Below are 23,713 nucleotides of genomic sequence, written 5' to 3'. Positions count from 1 at the left end.
TCAACCATAAGTGCTTTATTTATTAGAGATAAGCAGACAATACAAAACATCAACCACTCATTATTTAGGCTTAATTCTGATCATTGGTCCTCCGTATTCTCATCAACAGTCGTCTTCACATCATCAACGTCACATCATCAACGTTCTCAATCTGAGGAGGTTCTGGTTTTAACAAAAGTGAGGAATGTCATTGGTTTACTTCTTTTGAGGCCAGATTTTCTGACCCACAACCGGGAAAAGAGAGGTTTTGGAAATAAGTTCAAAAAGAGAAAACACGTAATGATAACAAGAAAAAGAAACAAAAGAGAAAAATGATAAATGTAAGATATGGGTTATATCGGTGTTCATACATATTAATTCAAATTACACCGAGTCACACTTACAAACGTAACCATTAGTTTGGCAAAACAAAATTAAATAAAATTAAATAATTGGAGCATATAAATCAGGAATCAGTGTCTGCATAACTAAAAGGTTTCTGCCTGTCCCTGTCTCAGCAATCATTCAAATTGTACTTGGAATAAGCAAAACTGCGTCTAAACATGGTAATTTTGTGTATTTCAATGATTTTTTCCTTCAGCAATTTTCTCAATGATTTCCCTTCTGTGCATGTAGTTCATCTTCTAGAACTGTAATGACCCCCCCCCAACAGCTTATCTTTTTTTTATTTGTTCCCAAACCCACACATCACATCCTCCCCAAAAAGTCCCACAAATGACGCCGGTTCTTCATTAGCCCCCCCTTATCCTGCCAAACTGGAATGACTCAACTGAACTGATGTGTCTGACGGGCCTCGGCTGAGGAGCAGTGCACTTTCATTTATAAAGGGGATCCTTCCAGGGTGACTACTGATGAGCCCCCAAGCTTTTCTGCAAGGGTGTGTCGGTCCTTCAGGTCCTCCAAACCGTTCACCTGCCACTCGTGCTTAATGCCTGAAGGAAAACGGGAACACCAAGAGGTTTTCATTGTTTAAAAAGATTAAATAGTTGTGTAGAATAAATAAAGATGACTCACCCTCAAACTTTCTCTTGATAGCATCTTTTGAGCTAGCGTAGATCATCTTGCTCTTCAGAGGAGCGCTATCTGGAGCCCTAGAAAAAGAGGCAGAAATAATTACCTGATGTCAGTCAAAGATATTCATGAGACGAATGGGCTCACTCACCAGAAGATAAAAACCAAGTCCTCCTTCTTGGTTTCTTTGGTCTCATAGGTGGCGTCGTACAGAGCGTAGCGGCAGTCGTCCGGAGGCAGCATCTTCACAAAGTGCTGGTACGGGTCCTGAACGGTGGTACCCAGGTCCCCCTGGAGGATCTCTTTGCCATCGTCCAGAACAATGTTCTTGAGGTCTGAGCTCAAGCAGAAGAGAACGGCCTTCTTCCTCCTCCTCTTCTCATCTTCATTCGCCTGAGCTTTACGCACCTTCATGTCGTTGAAGATTGCGATAACTTCATCTGTGACTTTAACGCCAGAGGCCTGGAGAGAGAACAGTCGCTTTACCGACAGGCTTAGGCCAAAGTGTATTTTTCGGATCCACTAAAACATTATTTGATTCTGCATCTGTTTTGGGACTTTGATTACGTCTGAAGATAATTTTGTAAAACATTTATCAGCAGCTCTTTAACACTTTCTTGTCTAACCTGCTGTAGGTTTATATAGACCAGCAGCGACTATGAAAGCAGACTAAATGCAGATATGAGAGCTGCAGAAAGGCTTGCAGGCTTACATGCAACACTTCTAAGAATCCGTCTTGGCAGGACAAATCACTAGTGGGTCTAAACATTTTTAGCTGTGTTCAAAAATCATAATTAAAAAAATAGAACCAGTGGAACTATTAGTCATCTTTGGCATCAGGCTAAAGACATGCAAAACAAAAGTAGGGAACATAATCCACCTTTCTTCTTTAAAATCCTTTATCAACATTAGAAATAAAATGACGGCCTACCCATCTTATAGATTTTGCAAGTTTTAATTATGCTGTCTGTCCATGACCTAAACCACACGGGTGGAGTTAGAAGTTAAGCATTACGGCATGTGGTTCAGTCCAAAAACAATGGCACGTCTGTTCAAGTGCAAATGAGTCACTTTGCAAAGTCATGGCTGCTGTCTCTAATAGTGTTTGGAATTTTTTAGGAGAATCTCTCATATTATGAAGTCTCGAGAATAAAAACCGTCAGCACTTTTAATGGAAGATAAAGAGAGCATAGTGAGGCAAAAACCAGAAAAGTCAGTGAATCCCCAAAGCACCACCTGCAGACATTGCATGTTTGCTCAGAGAAAGATAACAAGAATTATTTAACCAAATAACAATGGAGACAACATTTTGAATCGATTCTTTTTTTCTTGACATAATACCTCCACAGCTCAGTTCAAATGTTCCAACTTTCAAATATGGACTCCATCTATTTCTCACGTGTGCATCAATAAAAACAAGTGATAAGATTTTTAAAAATGGAAACGTAAAAGTTCTCATTTGTAGGTTTTCAATTTTACCTTTGGCCTAAAATACATCAAACAGGTTTGTTTGTAACAAAAGATAACATTTTTGTTGTGTAATAACCAGTCTGCTCTGCTCTCATTCAAAAAGTATTCAACAGTTTTACAGGTTTCCAGCTTTATTGTCCTCTATAAGCCTGTAATTCCACAATAACAAGCAAAAGAGAAATAAAAAAAATGAATAAATGTGTCCATTTCTTAAAAAAAATATGTCAGCTGTTTGGTTGGCAGGCAGGAGACAAAACAAACGTTTGTGTTTTTATGTGTTGCATTGATCCACAACAACGCAAATAATACCACACTGAGCATCCCTCGCACAATAAAAAAAAATAGCATTAGGCTTCCATTGGAGCCTTTAGCAAGAGTTACGTAATGCTGGCAAAGCCAACAAAAGCTTTCTATAAACTTACAAATTGGAAGAAAAACAATAAAATGCTCAAAATCAGCTGTGAATTGAGCAAATGACTTCAGACAGAAATCAACAACAACACCTTTGCACCAATTTAGGGTGGGGCCATGAATGCAGCACGCTCACATGAGCGCTAGCCTGCTATAAAAGGAAATCAGCCCCAGCAGACCAGCGGTTCACGGGTCTCTTCTAGCGGCGAAGTGTTAGCCTTAAAATATGCGGTGGATAAATGTTACATTATGGCTTGTTCATGTAGCGTTTTAGACTGTAGTAAATAACAAAGCACGGAAAAGATAAATTATAAAATCTCAGCTAATAGCAGCAACAATGAGCGTCTTTAGCCGGCGTTAGCTAGTTTAGCTAACTGTAGCAGCTGCACCTCACAGTACTGCGCAGTTCAGACTGGAGGCATCATCAAGCCTCGCTCCAGTATTGTCATGGCAACCGGTCTTTCACCTCTTTTTTGCCTTTTCCAATGAAGCACGAAGATGAACGAAATGGCGCCAGTGTTCTTTGAGAGGGCTGCTGGTTTCTCTGCCTTTATTATAAGCTTCTGGTTTTATTGAAATTATAAAACATGATGCAGCAGCGCCCACTGTTAAAATAGTAGATATCTAACTTCAGAGCAGATAGCCATAGCGTCCGTAACCAGAATGAGACTCCTGCGGCACACTACTGGCTTTCCTTATGTCACGATTAATTAATAAACAAAAAAACTTAATAAAAATAAAAATAGCAAAGCAAACCCAAGTAAAAGCAGGGGGAAACTGTGCCTCAAACCAGCAGGCTATTTAAAACAGACTCAACTACGTGAAACTCACCATTGTCGGAGCTGTGAATAGATCTGCGTCTGGTAGAAATTGAATGGGGTGATGCTGAATTCTGTTACGCTCACTCACTGAGCGGGAGCGCGCATCGAAGCGCGTGCGCTCCTGGTTAGAGCAAGGTGCACGAGAGAAATTGTTTCTATGTAATCTTGTTTTGTCAAAAACACGTGTCTTAGGTTATGCAAGAAAAAAAAGTTTTTTATTTGTAAAACTGGAAAAAGTAATAAAAATAAACGATTATGCTTGCAAAAAGTGATGTATATTTGTGTATATTTTATTTAATACTTTTTATTAAAAATATAAAGGGAAAAATTCTACATATTTTTAAACTCAATTTTCTTTGTTATGGATGCAGCAAAAACAATCGTTAGGAGCTTTGTGGGAAAATTAGTTTTAAATTGTTTTAAAGCGTAGCATATATTGTAGGTTCACTGTAAACTTGCAAATATTAAATATGCCGTTTTAAGTGAATACGTGCGGGAACATTTGATATTTAGACGTAAGACGTAAGAAAGGTTTTTGGGACGGCTGGAAGCTCTCCAATCCCGCCTCTCCGCGTGCGGCCACGCCCCTTTGTTCCATTTTTGTTGAACTCACTTCCAAATATGGAAGCGAACTGTGCGCAGCGGCGGCCAGTGAACGCGCCTCGCTAGCAGCGGGAGGAGGTGGGCAAGCGACGCTGATCACCATAAAAGGAAACAAGAGCCACGAAATTCACCGTGAAAGACTTTTATTCAGCGCGGCGTGGCGGGTAGAGACCCAAGCGGCGGAAGAATGAGAGGCTGAGGAGAGGAAGGAGGGACAAGATGAGCGGACAGAATAATGGGTCACTCATTTGTACCGAGGAGACAAAGACGAATGTTTTTGAGACATGGCTGTGAACAGAGCCGTATGTCTGCCGCTGCTAAAGGCAGGGGTTGATAGCGTAGTGCTTTATTTAGTGTAGCACTATTTAAGGCAGTGTATACATCACCACAAAATTTGATATGTGGTTATCAGATTTAGCAGTTTACATCAGGTTTACATGCACAACCAGACAAAAAAATCTCTGGTTTACATGTCTCAGTCCATTATTGGAGTTTTTGGTGAACGCAGAGGTCCAAGATTCAATGTTTGTTGATTTTATTGTTCAATCTGGTCATTCCTGCAGAATCACAAAGCCTACACCTCTCTACAGAGCTAGTAGGCTTTCTATTCTTTGTTTATACATCCATCCCACAAAAAGCCAAAGTTGGTTTTATTTGCTTTACGGATCATCCATCCATCCCTTGACCTCTTATCCCTTTCCGGGTCAAGCTTGCTGGTGTCCTTCCCGTTAGGTGAAAGCTGGGTAAACACATATGGGGCCCACACACATAGGACAGGTTGCCGCTTTGGTAACCCTTTTGCTATCCTAGGCACTTTACCATTGGGAGTTGGGTCATCTAGACCCACTAGACAGTGCTCTGAACCTTTTTTCTTCAATGATTTGTGATCTTCACTGGTGTCCATGGATTACATGAAATCTTTCCCCCTTTATCCACCTTTGTCATTGTAGGAATAACACGTCAATGGAAGGGTGGGGGGGGGTCATCTAAGATAGCACAAGGGTTAAAGCGCCACAAAACCACTTCCAGGAATGGTCAATTAAACTATCACACAGGGTTTTGGACTGTAGGAGGTAACCAGAGAGCCTGGAGAAAACCCGCACATGCACGAAAACTCCAGAAAGGTCCCAGCCGGGAGTCAACCGGGGCCTTCTCACTGTGAGGCGAGAGCGCTAACCTCTATACCACGTGCAGTGGGTGGAATGTAGGATGCTTCCATTCAAGGATCATTTCAAGTGCAAAAGAGCAACAAAAGTGACTAATTTTGAATAAATACATGTAAAACATAGAAAAATAAATGAAGAAAGATCCCCTTCATCACAGCAGTCATACTGGAACCTGACAACATTTATAGTTAATGGTTGAAGTTTTTTGGGTCTTTGGTACATTTTGTTTTTGTTTTGAAAGTCGACTAAGCATGCCAATAAAAAAAAGACTATTTGAAAAGTTACACCACAGAGACAAACCAATTAGTGTGATATAAAATAGCTCAAATTTGACTTAAGATAGCAACCAAAAAAAAAAAAAAAAAAAAAAGCCTGGCCTTAAATGGCTTCAAAGAAGTAAAAGCAGCTCCCTGTAGGTTATGTTATAGTGTGTGTTGAAGACCTGAAATGTTAGGAGGTGACACACGTTTAGGGGATACATTTATACTCAATCTATTGACCTCTCAACCCCCTTTCCCATCTGTTTCCTGTTTCACAATAACCATGTGGTTTAAAAAAGTTCATTTACTGTTGTTACTTTAATCAATTCTAACCACAATCATATTTTTAACACATATAGAAAGATTTGTTCTTATAAAAAAATACTCTAAATAAATGTTTACATTTAAAAATGTGGCATACAGCATTTTTCGAATACTACAAAAGTTGTTATTCATTCACTCTTGGTTCATGTCATTGCTAAAAGCAAATGTATTTATTGCTGAAATAATGGACCAACGTTAATTTTCCTGGGAAAAAGAAGATCCATCTCCATTTACCAGTGCCAAGCTTTATTTATTCAGTATAAAACAGCATTTATCACTGCTACAGCAGTCTGCATGAGATGATTACAATGGCAGTTACAGCCACACTGCATGCCTGTATGACTTTTGAAAAGGGCTATGTGCAAAAAGCACCAAAGAGGAGAGGAAGTGCAGTTTGAACTGACATCCTGAAGGTTTCTCCTCTTGTGGAAAGAGAAAAGTGCATCATGATGGTCGAACATTTTGATTTCTACAAACATATTTTTGGCCCGGTTTCAGAATCAATACCACAACAATGCAGCAGATGCAGGAAGAAAGCTTTGTAAATCTGCATTCCAGCTTTGTGTCTGAGCGCTTAAAGTTAAAGGATAATTGGTGCAAATAACCATAATCTTTTTATATTCCAACATGCTTCATTGCGAGTATAGAACATGTCACATGACCAAAAACCCGCAGCTGATTGGTCCACTGACTTATGTGTTCGAAGAATGAGGGCAGCCGAACAAAACTTTTGTTTTATTTACAATTTTATGTTGGCCAGTTGGTAAACATTGTTTACTTCTTTTACTAATTCAATTTGAACAAAGTGACCTATACTATATAGAATATTCTTTGTAATAGTTTAAAATAATCTGTAATCAGAACATCAAAGTGTATTTGAATGTAATCAAAAACATTGCAGTTTTCTAAAAAGCACCATGACGCAGCTGTGGTTTCATGCACAGCAGAAATGCATGCTGGGTTCTTATTTATCTAAATATCATGTTTGTCATTTGTTTTTTTTCAGGTTTTATAATTGTTACTGCAGTAAAGGTCAGGGTTACATTTCACAGCTGAGGCGTTAAGGCATTAACTGCAGAAGACAACAGAAACATATCTAAAGCTTACTCTTTGGTTCGGTCATTAGCTTAACTTTGTAAAAACCTTTTTTAAGAGTGACGTTTTTACAGCAATTTCAGTTTTATTTCATATTAAAACTGAAATTTGTCGCAGAAGATTTCCTAAACCTGCAGTGCTGCTGAACACAAGTTTTTGGTCGTCAAAAGCATGAATGCTCATTGTTTTAGTAGATGCTTTTTATTTAGAGCAAATTAAGAGGAATGTTTTAAATTCAAGAAATAAAGTATTTATGTTGATGCTTTAAAGCAGTTTAAAGGACGACCTTTGAAGTTTCAAAAGGCACCCTGACCATTCATCTCTCACCACACATCCAGCTAAGGACGATGAATTGACCTGAAAAAGAAAACAAGGCGTTTTCCTTTTTTTGACATATACATGTAAACACTGACTCGTCCTTTGAGATGAAGAGTAAAGTTCTAGAATAAGGGCAGTTTGTTCTGCAGACATGAACCGACACGCTGAAGTCCCTTAAACAGGATTCTGAAGCTGCATAATAGAGATGCTGGTGACCTGGCGTTGTGCTTCTACCGATGTAGTTGATGCATGATAAGGCTTTAGTGTTGAAAGTGTGCTTGTGTAGTGTGCTGCTTGAATGAGCCCCCACACTGATGTCTGAGGGGGGGGCTTCTAGTTGGATTTCTTCAGGTTTATTGCGTTTGCTCCTCTTGACTTGTTCAACACCACAGTGGCCTGAAAAAACAAAACACAAATACAAAATCTTGCATCAAGTTTTATAACCTCTTTTTATGTTAAAGTTAAATATAAAGATACGATTCTCCCCCAGGAACACTAACACACACAACACAAAGCAGTGTTCATTCATGCTACCTATCATAAGCCGTCTGACTTACTGCCCGCCATGTAAATGAGGGCACAACTGTTACTCACCGTGTAAAAAAACCAACACTAGTGCTGAAAAAACACATGCAGATCATCTCAAAACCTAACGCATGACGACTGTTTGAACCAGTTTTAGCTCTGTCAGTTTCACAGCATGGCTGAAAAGAAAAACTATGCAAACTGCAGAGAAAAAACAGGGGAAAATGGCAAACTAGCTTTACCCTTTTCAGTGAAAATGAGTACTAACATAAGAAAAATGAATGAATAAATAAACTGCTAATTTGTTATTCATCTTATTGTATCCTTATTTGACAGTGTTAATGTTTATTTTTCTTTAGCATTAACAGAAGACCTGCGGCTTTATTTTTGTTTCATAAACATGCAAACGTGAGCTGGTGTTGGCTAAAAGCAGTCCAAAACAGAGGTGTTTTATTCCAGCAGCTTTACACAAAGCCATAAATTGAAAACCTACTTTCATCTTTAAATATTAAGGCTATAGCAAAGGTAACAGATTCATTTGTTTGCATTGTTCACCCATTATCTCCAACAGGTCAAAAGGTTTTGTTTTACCAGCGATCTTCTCCAAATCGCTTCCATACTTTTTACTATAAGAAAAAAAAATGCTTATTCTGTTTGTAAATTAGGAACTAAACATAAAAATGTCTACAACCAGACAAGAAAGAGGCTTTTGTAACATCCAAACTGGAACAGTACTTCAGAATCTATGGTCCCTGAACTCACCGGTGCGTTTTCCAGCTACACCAGCTGTTTACCACGGCTGTTTCCATTAAAACTTTTTGAAACCTTCGATTTCAAAAAGTTTTAAGCTTTTGACATTTTTGGTTTTAAAAAAAAACAGAACCAGAGTTATGACACATAATCATGTTTTCCATTGGAATTAATCCTGAGAGCTTATCAGTGGAGCTTTGCCTGCTTTTGTAGCAATTTTCACATTGTTTTGACCTTGTATTTGTTTTGGATTTGAACATTTTCATTTTGTCTCTATATGTTTGAACTTTTGTTATAAAACATAAAAATGTTTGTGATTTTTTTTTCAGTAAAAAAGACAAAAGTTACCACTAAGAAGAGTTACGTGTTCAATATAAAATTATTGTTTATTGTAATCAAACACATATCTGTAAAAATGAAGTTGGGGTCGTACTAAAAAGATGAATATCAAGCATTGCCACAAAATAATGTTTTAAAGATGAATTAATAGAGCAAAATGTAAAGTTTAAAAAATACATTAAGGTACTAGACTACTAAGGGTTAAAAAAAAACCCAGAGTGAACTTTTAGACTCCTCCCTTTTTTTTATACGCTTTTAAAAGTGTGACACTTTTCACCGATTCCTTCAACTGCATGGGCAGCTCTCTTTCCTAAACCATTATTTAAATCAGTGTTTTTCAACCTTTTTTGAGCCACGGCACACTTTAACCTTGACAAAAATCCCGCGGCACACCAGCATCCAAAAAAATAGATAAATGAAAAAAAAAAAAAAAAGCTCAGTCTGTATTGATCTACAGCCGCTCTGCAATCTCACATGCATTTTTGTGATAATTGTTGCAGAAAACGCTGGAAGCTGCAGCTGTTTTTTCTAAAAGATGTATTAAAAATTAAGTCAAAAGATTCAAAAACTGTTTGATGTGTGTTCGTTGTTTTAAGACGTTAAGAGGAGAGACTCATTGTGCGCTAAAACAGTCACTTTACTGCATCATGGGAGATGTAGTGCCCGTAATCCGCCGACCGTAGAAAGACTTGCGTCTTTGAGCTTCATGGTTTTGTTCACTTGTTCCAGTCTGATACCAGATTCTGTGGAAAGCTACGCCGCTAAAGACGAGCTTTACTTGGTATTTTTGTTAGAACAGAGAGACTTTTTTGCGCTAAATCGAAACAAGGAAGTGAATACTTTAACCACTTCTGATTGGTCAGACTGATGACATGTGATTTAGCCTTCAAGAATAATTGGTGGAGACAGTTAAAGGGGCGGGACTTTTCCTTACACACTTATAGCTGCAGCTAAATCGCGGTATCCCGTTATTCTAATCAAAATGTCTTTAATAGAATCATATAAACACAAAGAAAAAATAATTTTATGATATTTCACATTCTTAACTTCTCAGTGTTTTATCAGGGTCTGTTTGGATGAACAAAGAGCTGATTTCCTGGAGATGGAAAATGTTTTTAGATCAGTTAATGAGGGCAATTTCTCACGGCACACTTGACCATCTCCCACGGCACACTGGTTGAAAAACACTGATTTAAATCAATCATACGTTGGAGTTTTTAAGCACCAATTGCTCCCTCTAGTGGATTTAAAAGGCACATAACAGTGACGACAGCAAAACAAGCGGCCAGCCCGTTTCTTCCTACCTGCTCCAGAACAACACCTGCAGCTTGGTCGATGGCCACACCCACACCCCGGTACTGGCCAGAATAGCGGATGAAGGCCCAAGTCAGCATGGCAATCATGATCAAGCCCAAACTGTAGTCACACGCCAGGGCGAAAGTGGACAGGCCGACAAAGAGCAAGACGCCCGACAGCACGTAGAGGAGGCAGACCAGGACGAAGAGCACGGCAGGAGTCCGGAAGGCGCTGAAGATGTTTTTAGACTACGAGAGAAAACAGAGCTGATGCCGGAGACCAATCAAGGGAAAATGGGAGCAAATCATATTTTTGTTTCATTATCTCCACATAAAATAATCCAAACGAAAAAAAAAACCTCATTGTGCTTGCTCAAGGACTGCCACATTTCTTCCAGCTCTTTTTGTAGCTGCGCTTGGTAACGGTCGCAAAACTCCTGCCCGCCCATCTTCTTTGTGGATGAAAAGGCGTGAATAGCCTCTTTAAAGAAGAAGCTATGTTTCTCCCGCAGTGACTCAGGAGCCACGTATGGGAGGTCGCCCCCACACACCTGTTACAAATGACACATGTAGCCCAAGAGTGAGCTGAAAGCCAGTTCATCATCAGATTATAATGTGTGTAAGGTGTATAAAGTCACCTTCTCCATGTTCTTCTGATACTGATCTTTAGCTGCTGCCACTGCTGCCAGGTTGTTGGCCTCCGCTGTAGCCTTGAGGGTTAAACATACATGTTTACATTGGGGTAAAAAACATACAACCTATTCAAATGGGATACTGTTCATACCATAAGCATCGTTTTTGGTTGAGGCAGGTCTTCTCCCTGATAGATCTTTATGTACGCCTGGTTACACAGAAATGAAAGCACATGACAATCGGGTTCTGCATCAGCAGATTTGCGAAGGGGATTATTTACCTTGAAGAACTCGAGCAGGCCTCGACACGTGACTTTGTTTCCGTTTATCTCTTTCTCAGTCAGCCAATCTGGATGCAGCAGTTTAGGAATCAGACTCTGCAGCTGCTCTTTGAATTCTGGGGACACATCTGTTGAGAGAAAAAAAAACCTCCAATCACTGCTCTGCACTGTATTCTGAATATTAGAAATGAGGTCACTTTAGGATTTTACCACAAAGTTGTCCCTTAAAAGCAGGGCTGGTGGCAACCTTCAACCCCGGATGAGGCAGCAAAAAGCAGGAGATGTTGGTGAAGCAGGAATGGATGTGCTCCCTGACTGTCTGCAGCTCTTCGTGTTGGGTCTCCTTCACCTATGAGAGGAAACATTTTCAACCCTCATTTTACCAGGGAGAAAACTATCAGTGTGGAGAAAACTGGTAGTTTGAGAAAGAATGGAACCTGTAATCGCTTATCCAGGAAATCGTTTCCACCCTTGAAGCCGTACTTGTACTCATACGGAAAACTCCAGTCTCTCACCAGAAACATCAAGGACTGGAGGGACAGAGGAGCAGCACTGATGACCAAACGTTCATTGAAAACAATGAAAAAGTGTAACCTGACATGATCTCTCCTGTACCTGGAAGGGTTTCTGAAATATCTCGTCCAAGGCAAGACGCCCATACTCTGTGAAAAGCTGGAAGCAGACAGTAGCCATAAGCAAAATAAAAGTAAAAAATGAGTGAAATTGCTCACTAAAGTCTGTAATTATCAGTCTAGACTTTTGATTTTAGATTGGACAATAAAAAACTTTTGATTCATACAATTAATGATAGTTCCTCATAATCAGAAGAAGGCTAGAAATGACTTGTAGAACTTTTTCCCCCATTTAAAATACATCAAACAAATCTCCCTATAGTAGCAATTATAAAACACATACACCTATTCTGAGCACATGCCTTGTGGGAAATTTGACACATTTATTATTTCAGGGTGACATAAGATCATCTGGTTTCTCTAATATAAAAGCACAAGGTTGGTGTTTTCTAATAGTGTTTTTCATGCAATGGGATCCCATAGATCACTATTGTTTTAATTGGCATAGAATTTCATAAAAAATAAATTGTTTAGGATTTCTCACCTGAAATAAGCCATGCAATTCTGCATTTTTAATAGATCATATATACATGTACTTTATTTGATTTTACATTAAATTATCAAAAATGGTTTGCAGTTTTCTGCAACAGTCTTTACACCAGTGATGCAAACCTCACCTGGATCTGACAGTCAGACCATGATGACCATTAACACAATAACAGTCAGTCACATCTAGATAAAAGCCACTGATTTCTGCAGAATTCTGCAGAGATGACTTTGAATTAAACAAAATGTGCTCATTTTTCATTTATAATCCCGAAATTACCAATGCTGCTGTTTAACAGAATCTCTTAAAGCTTTCACATATTTTCTGCAAACACATTAATTCCTCTCGTGTGAGGAATTGCAAAAGAAAGAGTCATAAAGTCACGCCCTGTCTACTTTTCTACAACATAAACGGAATAGTAGCGGGTCACTGGTCTGATGCTACAGTCACAGACCGCTCAGTCAGAAATGACTTAACTGTGCAGACCAACGTGTGTGGAAACAGGTAAAATAATATAAAGAAATGAATTAAAGCGAAAACAAAAACGTGATCTGGATCACATTTATCCCTCATCACTGTGGGAGTTACGTTCTAAAAATAACCAGTAGTCATTCTTTATTTTTTACAATAGTTATAGATGTTTTAAGGATGTAAAACCCCTCACTTCACATTTTATACTCTTTTCTCTGATAGAATGTATTTGACATATGACATATCTGACAGATATGAACATTTTTATATTTTCTTTCCTCTCAAACTCAAAGTTTAAACCTTCATGGAAAAAAGTGTAGTATAGACTGAAAACAAAGATAATCTTTTCTAGCTAAACACATCCTATACAGTACAGCCAATCAGGACGCAGAACACAATGCACTAGAAGAAACACAAACATGCTAAATTTCACAGGGACCAGTGTATAACATTTTAGGTTGTATTTTATATGTATAACAATTTAGGTTTATGGAGAATCTATTCATCAGATTAAATCTTTACTGTAGATTAAATTACAGTAGTAATTTATCCCAACTGACAGCAGCTTTTTTTTTAATAACACAGATATCTTGGACACAGAGTTAGAAAATCTACATTAAAGACCCACTTCAATGAAAATCGTGTTTTTAACATGTTCTTGTAGGTTTTTTCTCATGATGGAGGACATATATAAAGACAATTATTTCATTTCTGAGTTTTCCTCATTCAAATCATTATAAATCAGGAGCAGATAAAAAAAAATGTTTAAAAAAGCTTCTAGTTGTTACATATAAAATACAGTTGTACAATCAACTCCTTGCTCCGCTCCATTCAGATGCATTCACTTGCAGACAACTAGATTCCGTGGACATCTTTGTTTTGCTCATCCGTGCTGGTATCTGACTCAAAACTGTACGCCTGGATAGCTCCAATATTGGTCGCCATTTTTGTTGCACTGCTAATGTTAGGTTAGGGTTGTGAGGGGCTGTAAGCTAGCAGGAGAACATGTAAACAGATGGATGACGGGATGCAGGGGCAGGCTTACTCTGCACCAACGGCCTGCTCACATTTCTAATGAACTATGTCCTAGAAAACGACAAATTTTCTTATTTTGGCTAGAAACAGCATAATCATAAATAAAATACCACTGGGAACCATTAGAAAATAGATCAAAAAAAGATCTCAGCTATTTCAATTAATGGTTGCTTTTGTTTTAAATAACAAAAGACAGATGCACACGGAGAAATGCAACAATGTACCGGTATGTAGGTGAATATTTTGGCTTCAGTGCTGAAAAAAATCCCAGCCTCTCATTACATAAATCTGTCTATTTACGAGTACCAGACAAACAGGTACAGCAGTGCAGCCACAGACGAGTTTGTAAACCATTTTAGACGGGAAGTGTTCTTGGAAATGGCGAGTCATTCTTGAAGCATCCCTGCTCCTGTTCTATGATGACTCACTTGTCCAAGGTGGAACCAGCTGCACCCTAAGACAGCAAAAGTTCCTCCTCTAAACCTGTCAAAAGGTGAGGACTGCACCGATAAATGTGCAGCATATTTTCTTTGTTTTGTTTTATTTTAAATTTCTCTAAACTCTGATATATTTACAATTTAATTATGACTGCTGGTGTTTCAAAAAGATTCAGATGAAGCTGGAGCGACAGGAAAATGCAGCCTCTGCAGGATGTGGCACTAATCCATCAGCTTTTCCTTTAGATGACTGAAGCCAGCCCATCGAGCTTTTGATGTCAATTCAAAAAAGAGTGAGGTGACACAATACCTTGATGTACAAAAAGGAGCAGTTGTTGCGTCATTCTCAATATTTTAATTGTGCCCAAGCTATAATTCTGCACAACCCATTTCTGATTTAAATGAGGAATTTATGAAGGAAAATGTACATAAAACCTGAAATCCCATAATAAAAAGCAAAAAAATACACAATTTTGTAATATGAAGAAAATACAAACTAGTGAATTTTATTTTTGCCATAGAGCGTACCTGCAGCTGCTGCAAATCGTCCTCTTGAACATTTTGCGAGAGATTATAGATCTGCAAATGAAACCCACACATAAATTCAGGCAACAGCAGCAGACAGGAAAGCTTTAGCATTAATAGCAATCAAAGCACATCCTCCACCTGTATTGAACTGGTCATGGTGCTGAGGGCAAAGATGGTGGCACAGTCCCTCACGGTGGACTGGTCATCAAACGCTCCCTGAGTATCCATCAGGACAACAGCCACCTGCAGCAGACACAAGAAAGCACACCCACAATGCTTTGTGTCATCAACAACAGCTGGATGGATGTGCTTCTTTTGACACTTAAGTGAAACTGCACTTAAAAAAAAAAACAGAAGGTATGTCACAAACAAAACAAGTTCCAAGGGTTTGACTGATTTGCTTTTTTCAGAATAAAGTTACAGTTTGGATTAGTGCTGCACAATATGAGGAAAACTCGAGATTTTCAAGATTAATTAATTTTGCGATGATGACATAACTTATGAAACATAAACAAATAGCAAAACAATCAAAAACATCATTTCCATTTCACCCCAACAGTGTGATTTAAATAAGAGTCAACACAACTTAATTTTTTCTCCAAATGAGCCTCGTCTACATAGGAGCCGAGCATCTAACATAAAGGATTCCATCCGATTGGTCAAATGGATACAGGGATTTATTTGATTAGTTGAAAACTTCAAGCTGTCATGAGATTGTTTTACCACATTTAAGGTAACCATTTAGCGCAATTTTCGGCGTCTTTTGCGATATGTGTATTGGACAGCTTGATATCGTGATAACGATAATTTGGTGATTTATTGTGCAGGCCTAGTTTGTATTAAGAATTGGCAATGTGTTTAGGGACTAAAATTTTATCCAGAATATATTCATTATAGAGCTCCAGTTTACAAAAGTTTGAGTAAAGAAAAAAAAAAGAGAATTAGTTATAAATTACTTCAGTAGAAACCTTCCAGATCATTAGAAACAGATTGTTCCAAAAGGCCAGGATGAATAGAATGCAGAAAATTCATAGCAAAATCCAGAATACTGTGTTTATTCAAATATGGCGTTCATACTAGTTTAGTTAGTTAGTTAGTCTGTCAGTTCCTAACTTTGTTCTACCCATTTTAACAAATAAACCCTGTTTTTTTCTTTTTAAATCGGTAGGTAAACATATTGCAACATTTTAACATGCTAACAGATGTAATAGACACTAAGTTTTAAAACAGCAGCCTTTTCTCAGTAATAAATACATCTGAGTCTAGTGAGCATTTTCCTTCTGTGCTAAATTTAACATTCTAAACTAAAATGCATAAAAGGTTGTAGTGCAGTTTAGCTTTTTAAATGAAGCTTTCATATGAAACTGCCACTGTGCTAAATACACATGCAGCAGTACCTCTGTTCCATCACTTTTTTGAACCACAAAGACCTCACTCCAGAGCTGAATGCCTGTCGTTTCTGGTTCTGAACCACCTCGCCATGAAAAACCAGTCAGGGGCTCATCATCCCGACCCAGCCAGTTCTTGTCCTCCTGTGGAACCACAGATGACTATCAACATCTGTCATGTCAAAGTCACAACTACTTAAGAAGTTAAAAAAAAAAAAACAACACATATTTTTGTCCTCTCACAGTGTCACTGTAGCAATACCAAACAACACATTTTATTAGCCTCGCTGACTCCATGCCAGCCTAGGTCACCATTTCCCAGCAAATAGGTTGACTGAGAATAGAAACCATAATAACAGATTAGTCCAAATTTTATCTCTTTTCAGTTAGGACACTCCTTCAGAGGCATCAAATTAAATCTCTGTTCGTCAATTTAGGCAAGCAAGTTTGTTTGCATGTTACAGTGAGGATGGGCCATGCATGTGCATGTGTTTTCATTCCACAGACGTGTTCAGCGACTTCCAAACTAAGAATACCTCTGACATCACAGGAGGAGTTTTTCACTATAATTCTTCTGCACCAAAACACCTGTTCATTAATCGTAGAATTTCCCAGCATGCGTTAATACAAAAAACATTTTTTGGGGGGGAAACATGAAGAGTATGACGTCAGAAATAATGGACACTGGCTCACCTTTCTGTGCATGTACCGAATCATGAAATCAAGCAGGAAGCTTTTTCCCTTCCTGAAAGCTCCAGCCACCGACAGAACGACCACGTGTTTGTCCCTGACCTCTGGAGCCAGCAGAATCTGGGACAGAGCTTCTGTGTTCAACTCGAAGGAGTGATCATCCTTGGATACGGTGATGATCTGGACAGGGCCAGGTTTGATTCCCATTCTGCTAAAGGCTTGGTCCCTGCAAAGTTAGAAAAACCATTCGCGTTTTTTTGTTTTTTTTCCAACTCCCTCAGGTTCATTCTTTTAAAAGAATGAGTTAAAAAAAAGTTCCAGTAATGTTAAATAATTTGAAGAATTTACTTAGGATCTCTGAAAACAAAACCATTTTTTCAGTTCGTTTTAATCATATCAAAAGAAAACACACATCTAGTGTAATAAGTAAGAGAAAACTGCTGATGTCAAATAGAACAAGAAAAAACCCCAGCATAACTGTGGTTCAGAAAACTGTCTTTGCCCATAAAAACACTGAAACAGAGCAAAGCTTTTTAGCACAAGTTCATGCAAAGATGTGAATAATCGCACTTAAAAAGCTCTTTACTCTGTGAATATAATTTTGTCTGTGGCAGCTAATAGTTTGAGAAGCACTGATCAGACAATTACATTCATCTATGTGAAACTACTAGCTGCAAGCAGATGGGTGTCATGCTGCACCGCCTGCAGCAAATGATTCACCATGCTGTGGAGAAGTTTGTCTCATTTGAGATGGGATCAAATCTCAACTGTTGGTTTCCAAAGAAATTTTTTATTTTCAGAGGAAGACTTTATACTTAAAAAGTGTTCAGCTACAAAAACACTGAAACGTAAAGTTTGCTTTGATTAAAGATTCTGGGTTCTAAACTAAAAATCTGCCGCATTTGACACTAACTAAGTGTAGGTCCCATTGGCAAAAGACTATTACATAGTATAAAAACTATCATTTTACGAATTTTATGAGCAAAAAAAACAAACAAAGTTGAAGTCGACAGAATCTGATTGAAATTCACCAAATCTTTCACATTTCCGTTCTAAACTCAGTATTGTTTAGTCATAAGTAACTGTTCACAAAGCCAATGATTTCCACTGACTAATAAAAACAGCACTTTCGTTAAGAAAGTTTTTGTGTTTACATTTGTATTTGTTATTTTTGCTAAAAAAAGCTAGTACAAGCTGTGTCAGCCAATAAAAGTTAAGACGTTGCGTAAAGACTAGTTTTGACTAAAAATCTTTTTTCGAATGGGTTTAATGCACAAACTACAGCCGTTTACGTAGATTTTGAGCATAAATGCAGAGCTAATTGTCAAAAGTAAGAAATAAAGCTAACACTAGTGCACAGCAACGTACTCAGACCAAAACTAAGCGCTAACTTCCCTTAAAAGTTATAACCGCTAAATAAAAACTTAGTAAAATATTTTGATGTTTAAACATCGTATGAATATACCACACTCTGCTAGCTTAAGTTGTATTTGACACACTTTACCTTGGCTGCTTCAACACGAGTTCATGGAAGTCTGGAAACGATTGAATTTTTTTCGGTGACACAACTACAACCATGAGAACTTTTCTCCACCTCAAAACGCTGAGCTCTCACCTTTGACCGCACGCAAGCTGTGATGGGAAATGCAGTTTCCATGAAAGCTCGTTCTTCTGCTTTGACCTCTCAATAAACTACATAACCCACATTATTGTCCCTACACCTTCTTGGGAAATGAAGTTTAATTGCGGAACGATGACAACGGAACCACCTCACAGGGTTTGCAAAACAGGGGCTGGGTGTTTGCGTTTATACAAATCATATTCACGATTCTTTTATGCATGAAACGCACTTTGTAGCTTAGCAACTGCTTTGTGTTTGAGGGTGTGGAGTAAAAATAAAATTTGCGTACAGCACCATCTAATGGTGAAAGATACATAAACCCTTACCCAAAAGGAACATAAAGTAGCGGTCCTCTACACCCAAAAAACAAACAAATAAACCAAAAAAAAACAAACAAAAAAACATAAAAATATAGCCAAAACACCATAGGAAAAAGTAAAAGTTTATTTCAAATGTAAGTAATAAGACATTTAATTTCAAGAGGAACTGAAACTTAAAATTGAAAATGATTGTCCTTTATTCAAAGATGATAATTAAGGCTGAAAAGTGAAATTAAATGTTTATATTGTAAACTCTACATATAATTGTTATAAAATTTAGATAACTACATATTTGATGAATTAATGGCAGAGAACTATAATTTTTTAAATGGAGGAGAAATCTTACAAGAAATATTCAGAACAGTGTGTGTCTGTGTGTGTGTGTGTGTGTGGGGGGGGGGGTGTTCATGGAAGACTGAAGTCTGTTATTAAAATAATCAACAATATAATCACAGGGTGCATACGAAATCTGAGTGGGAGTTTGTTTAAAAATATCAATAAAACTTTCTGCCACTTCAGGAGTTATACAGGACTTATGTGCCATTTCCTCACAGTTCTCACTGAGACTTCCTGCTGGATTTCACTGGTGACATTAAAAAACACACAGTAATGGTCTGATATGGCCTAGTCAATAACAGAGGACACGACGGACAGGCCGTAGGTAATGCCAAGGTGCAGAGTGTGTCCTCTGGTTGTGTGACATGTTGTTGAAATTCCATCAGGCATAGATATCACCATTTTTGTCAACATGTAAATTAAAATCACCAGTTATTAAAATCCTATTGTATCTGATGTTAAGTGATGATAAAAATAAAGAAAAATCTTCACTAAAACAAGAAGGAGGTTTTTAGGAGAGACCACAGCACTGAGACAGGCTTTGTTAAAATAGTAAATGATGTTAGATGTAACCTGGACTGTCGGAAACTCTCAGTCCTGGTACTATGGATACATGCTCCTCAAAGGTCTTTGAAACCAATTGTGGGTCCCCCAAGGTTTAATTTTAGGCCCACTACTTGTGGACAGGTGTCTTTTATGCAGATAAGCGTTTCAAACAGACTTTAATACTTATTAAGCAGTGGAAAATAGAAGAGCTTCTTAGAGAAATAGCAACTGGTCTGTGAAGAACAGAATTCTTGATTGTTTGTTGGAGCAAAATAATTATTTTCTGCACTGTTATGTAAATAAAGTGTTTTAAACTTTCATTCAATGTGAATTCCTAGATTTGTTTTTTACATTGTGTCTCTCTCATCTTTTCACTTCACATGAGAAAATTTGCAATATCAGTGACTGATCAATTGTATCTTGACAAATTCTTGTGCCAGCAGTAATCATTATTTGGTGGAGTTTTGTAAATAGATACTTCGTCGTGGTTTTAAAATTTTTCAAATCATATCCTTGTTTGATCGTATGATTTAATGCTCTAAATCTAAATCAGTATTTTTGTGCATTTACTAGCACAAGTTGATTTGACACATGGTCTGTAACACTGTATTCTTTATGTCCAGCTGGTAAATAATCTATATTTGTTGCCACTTGGGGACGTCATCAGGAGGCATGGGGATTTTTTTCATAGCTATGCTAATGACACTCATCTCTACATCGCTTTGTCTCCTGATGACGAAGAGTCAGTCAACATACTCTTAAAATGCATTTTAGACATTAGGTCATGGATGGCAGAGCACTTCCTACAGCTCCACCAGGACAAAACAGAGGCTTTAGTGATCTGTGCTGAAGACAAGAGAGAGATTGTTTTATCTAAACTAAAAAATTATAAAACTTCTCAGTGTGTGAAAAAATGAGCGTTATTTTTGACTCTGAGATGATTTTGTTCCAGAAATTAAAAATTTAACAAAAACAGGATTTTATCATCTTAAAAATATTGTCATTTCACTCTCTTGCCAGCACAGAGGTGCTAATGAATGCTTTTATTTCCAGCAGATTAGATTATTGTAATGCCCTGCTCTCTGGTCGTCCCATGAGAAAGATATTGAACCTTTAACTGCTGCGAAATTCAGCCGGACCGCAGGCATGCAGACGAGGACCAGGGGGCGGGAACACATTTCTTTATTTTTCATTTCTTTATTCACATTTACCATTTTATACCTGTCTAATAAGGTTTATTTATGTACTTATTTGTTCATAATTCTATTTTAATTTTTTTAGTCTTTTTACATTTTAGTTGTAACTCCAGTGTTTTCCTCAGAGGGATCCTCCACATCAGTGACTGACCCTTCTCAGTGAACGGGGTCACTGCAATGGGATCTCCCAGGTCTGGCTCTTTGTTTAGCTCTGGGGGCTCCTGTGCTTGTATATTCTGAGAAATTGAGTTGGGGGTCACTGATGTGGATATGTCCCCAATATATCGTTTCCCCACTTCAGTACAAAGCCACATTTCTACATTGCATCATTTTAACATTTTTCTTATCAATGGATGTGTCTGTATGTGTGTGTTGGGGGGGGGGGTGGCCATGTGTGTGTTTTAAACAAAATATTTGTGTAATGTCTTGTCCTATTGTTTTTAACTTTGATTATGTTATTATGTAAAGCCTGTTGAGTAGGTTGCGTTGTAAAACTGCTACACAATAGAATTTGATTTGATTAATGCGATTAACACTTAAAGAGGTCTAAAATTATTTAATTCTCACAGGTTAGCCCACATCAGCCTGCTGCCTCCCAATATGAGCACCTCAATAATAATAGGAAGTCCAACCCCTCTAGAGGTCTTGAGTTTCAGTGTCTGGACTGTGCATAGACATGAGCCCAACTCTGTGTCCCTGGTTCCTCTCAACCTCCTGCTCAGGCCTTCAACTGATGCCTAAACCAGTTTGCAGCAGCACCTTCTGAGCTCTCCTGGTGTTGAGCTTCTCTTTTGTCTTTCTACATTTCAGGTTCATTTTGGTTTGCTCTTGTTTGTGTGATATTTCACTTTTGTTTTTGAAATAGCCAGGCTCCCTTATTTTGTTATTTACAAATCCCCCTTCATTTGTGTCCATGTTTTATTATCCCTGTTTGTTGGTGCAATACTTGCAATAAATGGCCTAGCTGCCATTTATTGCTGATCCCTCACAGGTATTTTTTTTTTCTTCATGTTACACATTCATCCCTTTTTACGTAGGCAGCATAGATTGAAAGGGATGAAGGATCTTTGAACCGCTCTTGGTCTGGCTCGTCACTTAGGACCTGTCTGCTATGGGTGACTACAGCAGGGGCATTAGCCCCAGACATCTTTGCTCTTAGGACCACTCAAGCTCCAAGACCCCTCCACACCTTTAAAGTTGGTTTACTGAAGGCTCTGTATATATATTTGTATGTTTGTCTATAAATCTCTTTTCAAATTTTGTTTGACAACTTAATCTCTCTATGTATTTTTGATATTTCACGTGTCACTATATTTCTCTGTAAAGCAATCTCTGTATGTAGATATATTTATGAGTCTATATTTTTATTTGTTTTGCCAAAGACAAAATATCCTAACATATTTGTATATACACTGACCGAAAATATAAACGCAACACTTTTGTTATTGCTCCCATTTTTTATGGTATGAACTCAAAGATGTGAAACATTTTCCACATAAACAAAACAACCAGTTCTCTTAAATATTGTTCACAAATCTGTCTAAATCTGTGATAGTGAGCACTTCTCCTTTGCCAAGACAATCCATCCCACCTCACAGGTGTGCCATATCAAGATGCTGATTAGACAGCATGATTATTGCACAGGCGTGCCTTATACTGGCCACAAGAAAAGGCTACTCTGAAATCTTCAGTTTTGTTTTATTGAGGGGGTCAGGGAACTCAGACAACCAGTCAGTATCTGGTGTGACCACCATTTGCCTCATGAAGTGCAATACATCTCCTTGGCATAGAGTTGATCAGGTTGTCTATTGTGGCCTGTGGAATGTTGGTCCACTCTTCTTCAATGGCTGTGCGAAGTTGCTGGATATTGGCAGGAACTGGAACACGCTGTCGTATACGCCGATCCAGAGCATCCCAAACATGCTCAATGGGTGACATGTCCGGTGAGTCTGCTGGCCATGCAAGAACTGGGATGTTTTCAGCTTCCAAGAATTGTGTACAGATCCTTGCAACATGGGGCCGTGCATTATCATTCTGCAACATGAGGTGATGTTGTTGGATGTACGGCACAACAATGGGCCCCAGGATCTCGTCACGGTATCTCTGTGCATTCAAAATGCCATCAATGAAATGCACCTGTGTTCGTCACCCATACCATATGCCTGCCCATACCATAACCCCACCACCACCATGGGCTACTCGGTCCACAACATTGACATTAGAAAATCGCTCACCCACACGAGGCCACACACGCTGTCTGCCATCTGCCCTGAACAGTGTAAACCGGGATTCATCCATGAAGAGAACACCTCTCCAACGTGCCAGACGCCATCGCATGTGAGCATTTGCCCACTCAAGTCGGTTACGACGACGAACTGGAGTGAGGTCAAGACCTCGATGAGGACGACGAGCATGCAGATGAGCTTCCCTGAGACGGTTTCTGACAGTTTGTGCAGACATTCTGTGGTTATGCAAACCGATTGTTTCAGCAGCTGTCCGAGTGGCTGGTCTCAGACGATCTTGGAGGTGGACATGCTGGATGTGGAGGTCTAGGGCTGGTGTGGTTACACGTAGTCTGCGGTTGTGAGGCCAGTTGGATGTGCTGCCAAATTCGCGGAAACGCCTTTGGAGACGGCTTATGGGGAGAAATGGACATTCAATTCCCTAGCAACAGCTCTGGTGGATATTCCTGCTATCAGCATGCCAATTGCACGCTCCCTCAAAA

General features: G+C 38.6%; 2 protein-coding genes across 2 annotated transcripts; both read right to left on the bottom strand.

Moving 5' to 3' along the window:
- cfl1 (cofilin 1) lies at positions 1-3,853 on the bottom strand. The gene is made up of 4 exons (XM_004073140.4): positions 3,724-3,853; positions 1,163-1,473; positions 1,015-1,091; positions 1-932 (listed from the first exon to the last, which is right to left on the bottom strand). Exons 1-4 carry the CDS (start codon positions 3,724-3,726, stop codon positions 820-822), a joined length of 504 nt encoding a protein of 167 aa, XP_004073188.1. The 5' UTR covers positions 3,727-3,853; the 3' UTR covers positions 1-819.
- Positions 3,854-6,291: 2,438 nt separating this feature from the next.
- LOC101173476 (atlastin-3) lies at positions 6,292-18,602 on the bottom strand. The gene is made up of 14 exons (XM_004073139.4): positions 18,474-18,602; positions 16,973-17,195; positions 16,289-16,423; positions 15,030-15,134; positions 14,892-14,942; positions 11,917-11,973; positions 11,739-11,831; positions 11,512-11,650; positions 11,302-11,429; positions 11,173-11,229; positions 11,027-11,098; positions 10,748-10,939; positions 10,398-10,637; positions 6,292-7,875 (listed from the first exon to the last, which is right to left on the bottom strand). The coding sequence occupies exons 1-14, from the start codon at positions 18,545-18,547 to the stop codon at positions 7,813-7,815; spliced, it is 1,629 nt and encodes a 542-aa protein (XP_004073187.2). The 5' UTR covers positions 18,548-18,602; the 3' UTR covers positions 6,292-7,812.
- Between the last annotated feature and the right edge of the window lie 5,111 nt (positions 18,603-23,713).

This window comes from Oryzias latipes, chromosome 10 (genome assembly GCF_002234675.1).
Source record: "Oryzias latipes chromosome 10, ASM223467v1".
NCBI lineage: Eukaryota > Metazoa > Chordata > Actinopteri > Beloniformes > Adrianichthyidae > Oryzias > Oryzias latipes.
Note: the sequence above shows the minus strand (reverse complement) of the source record. Positions and strands in the feature narration are given on the sequence as shown.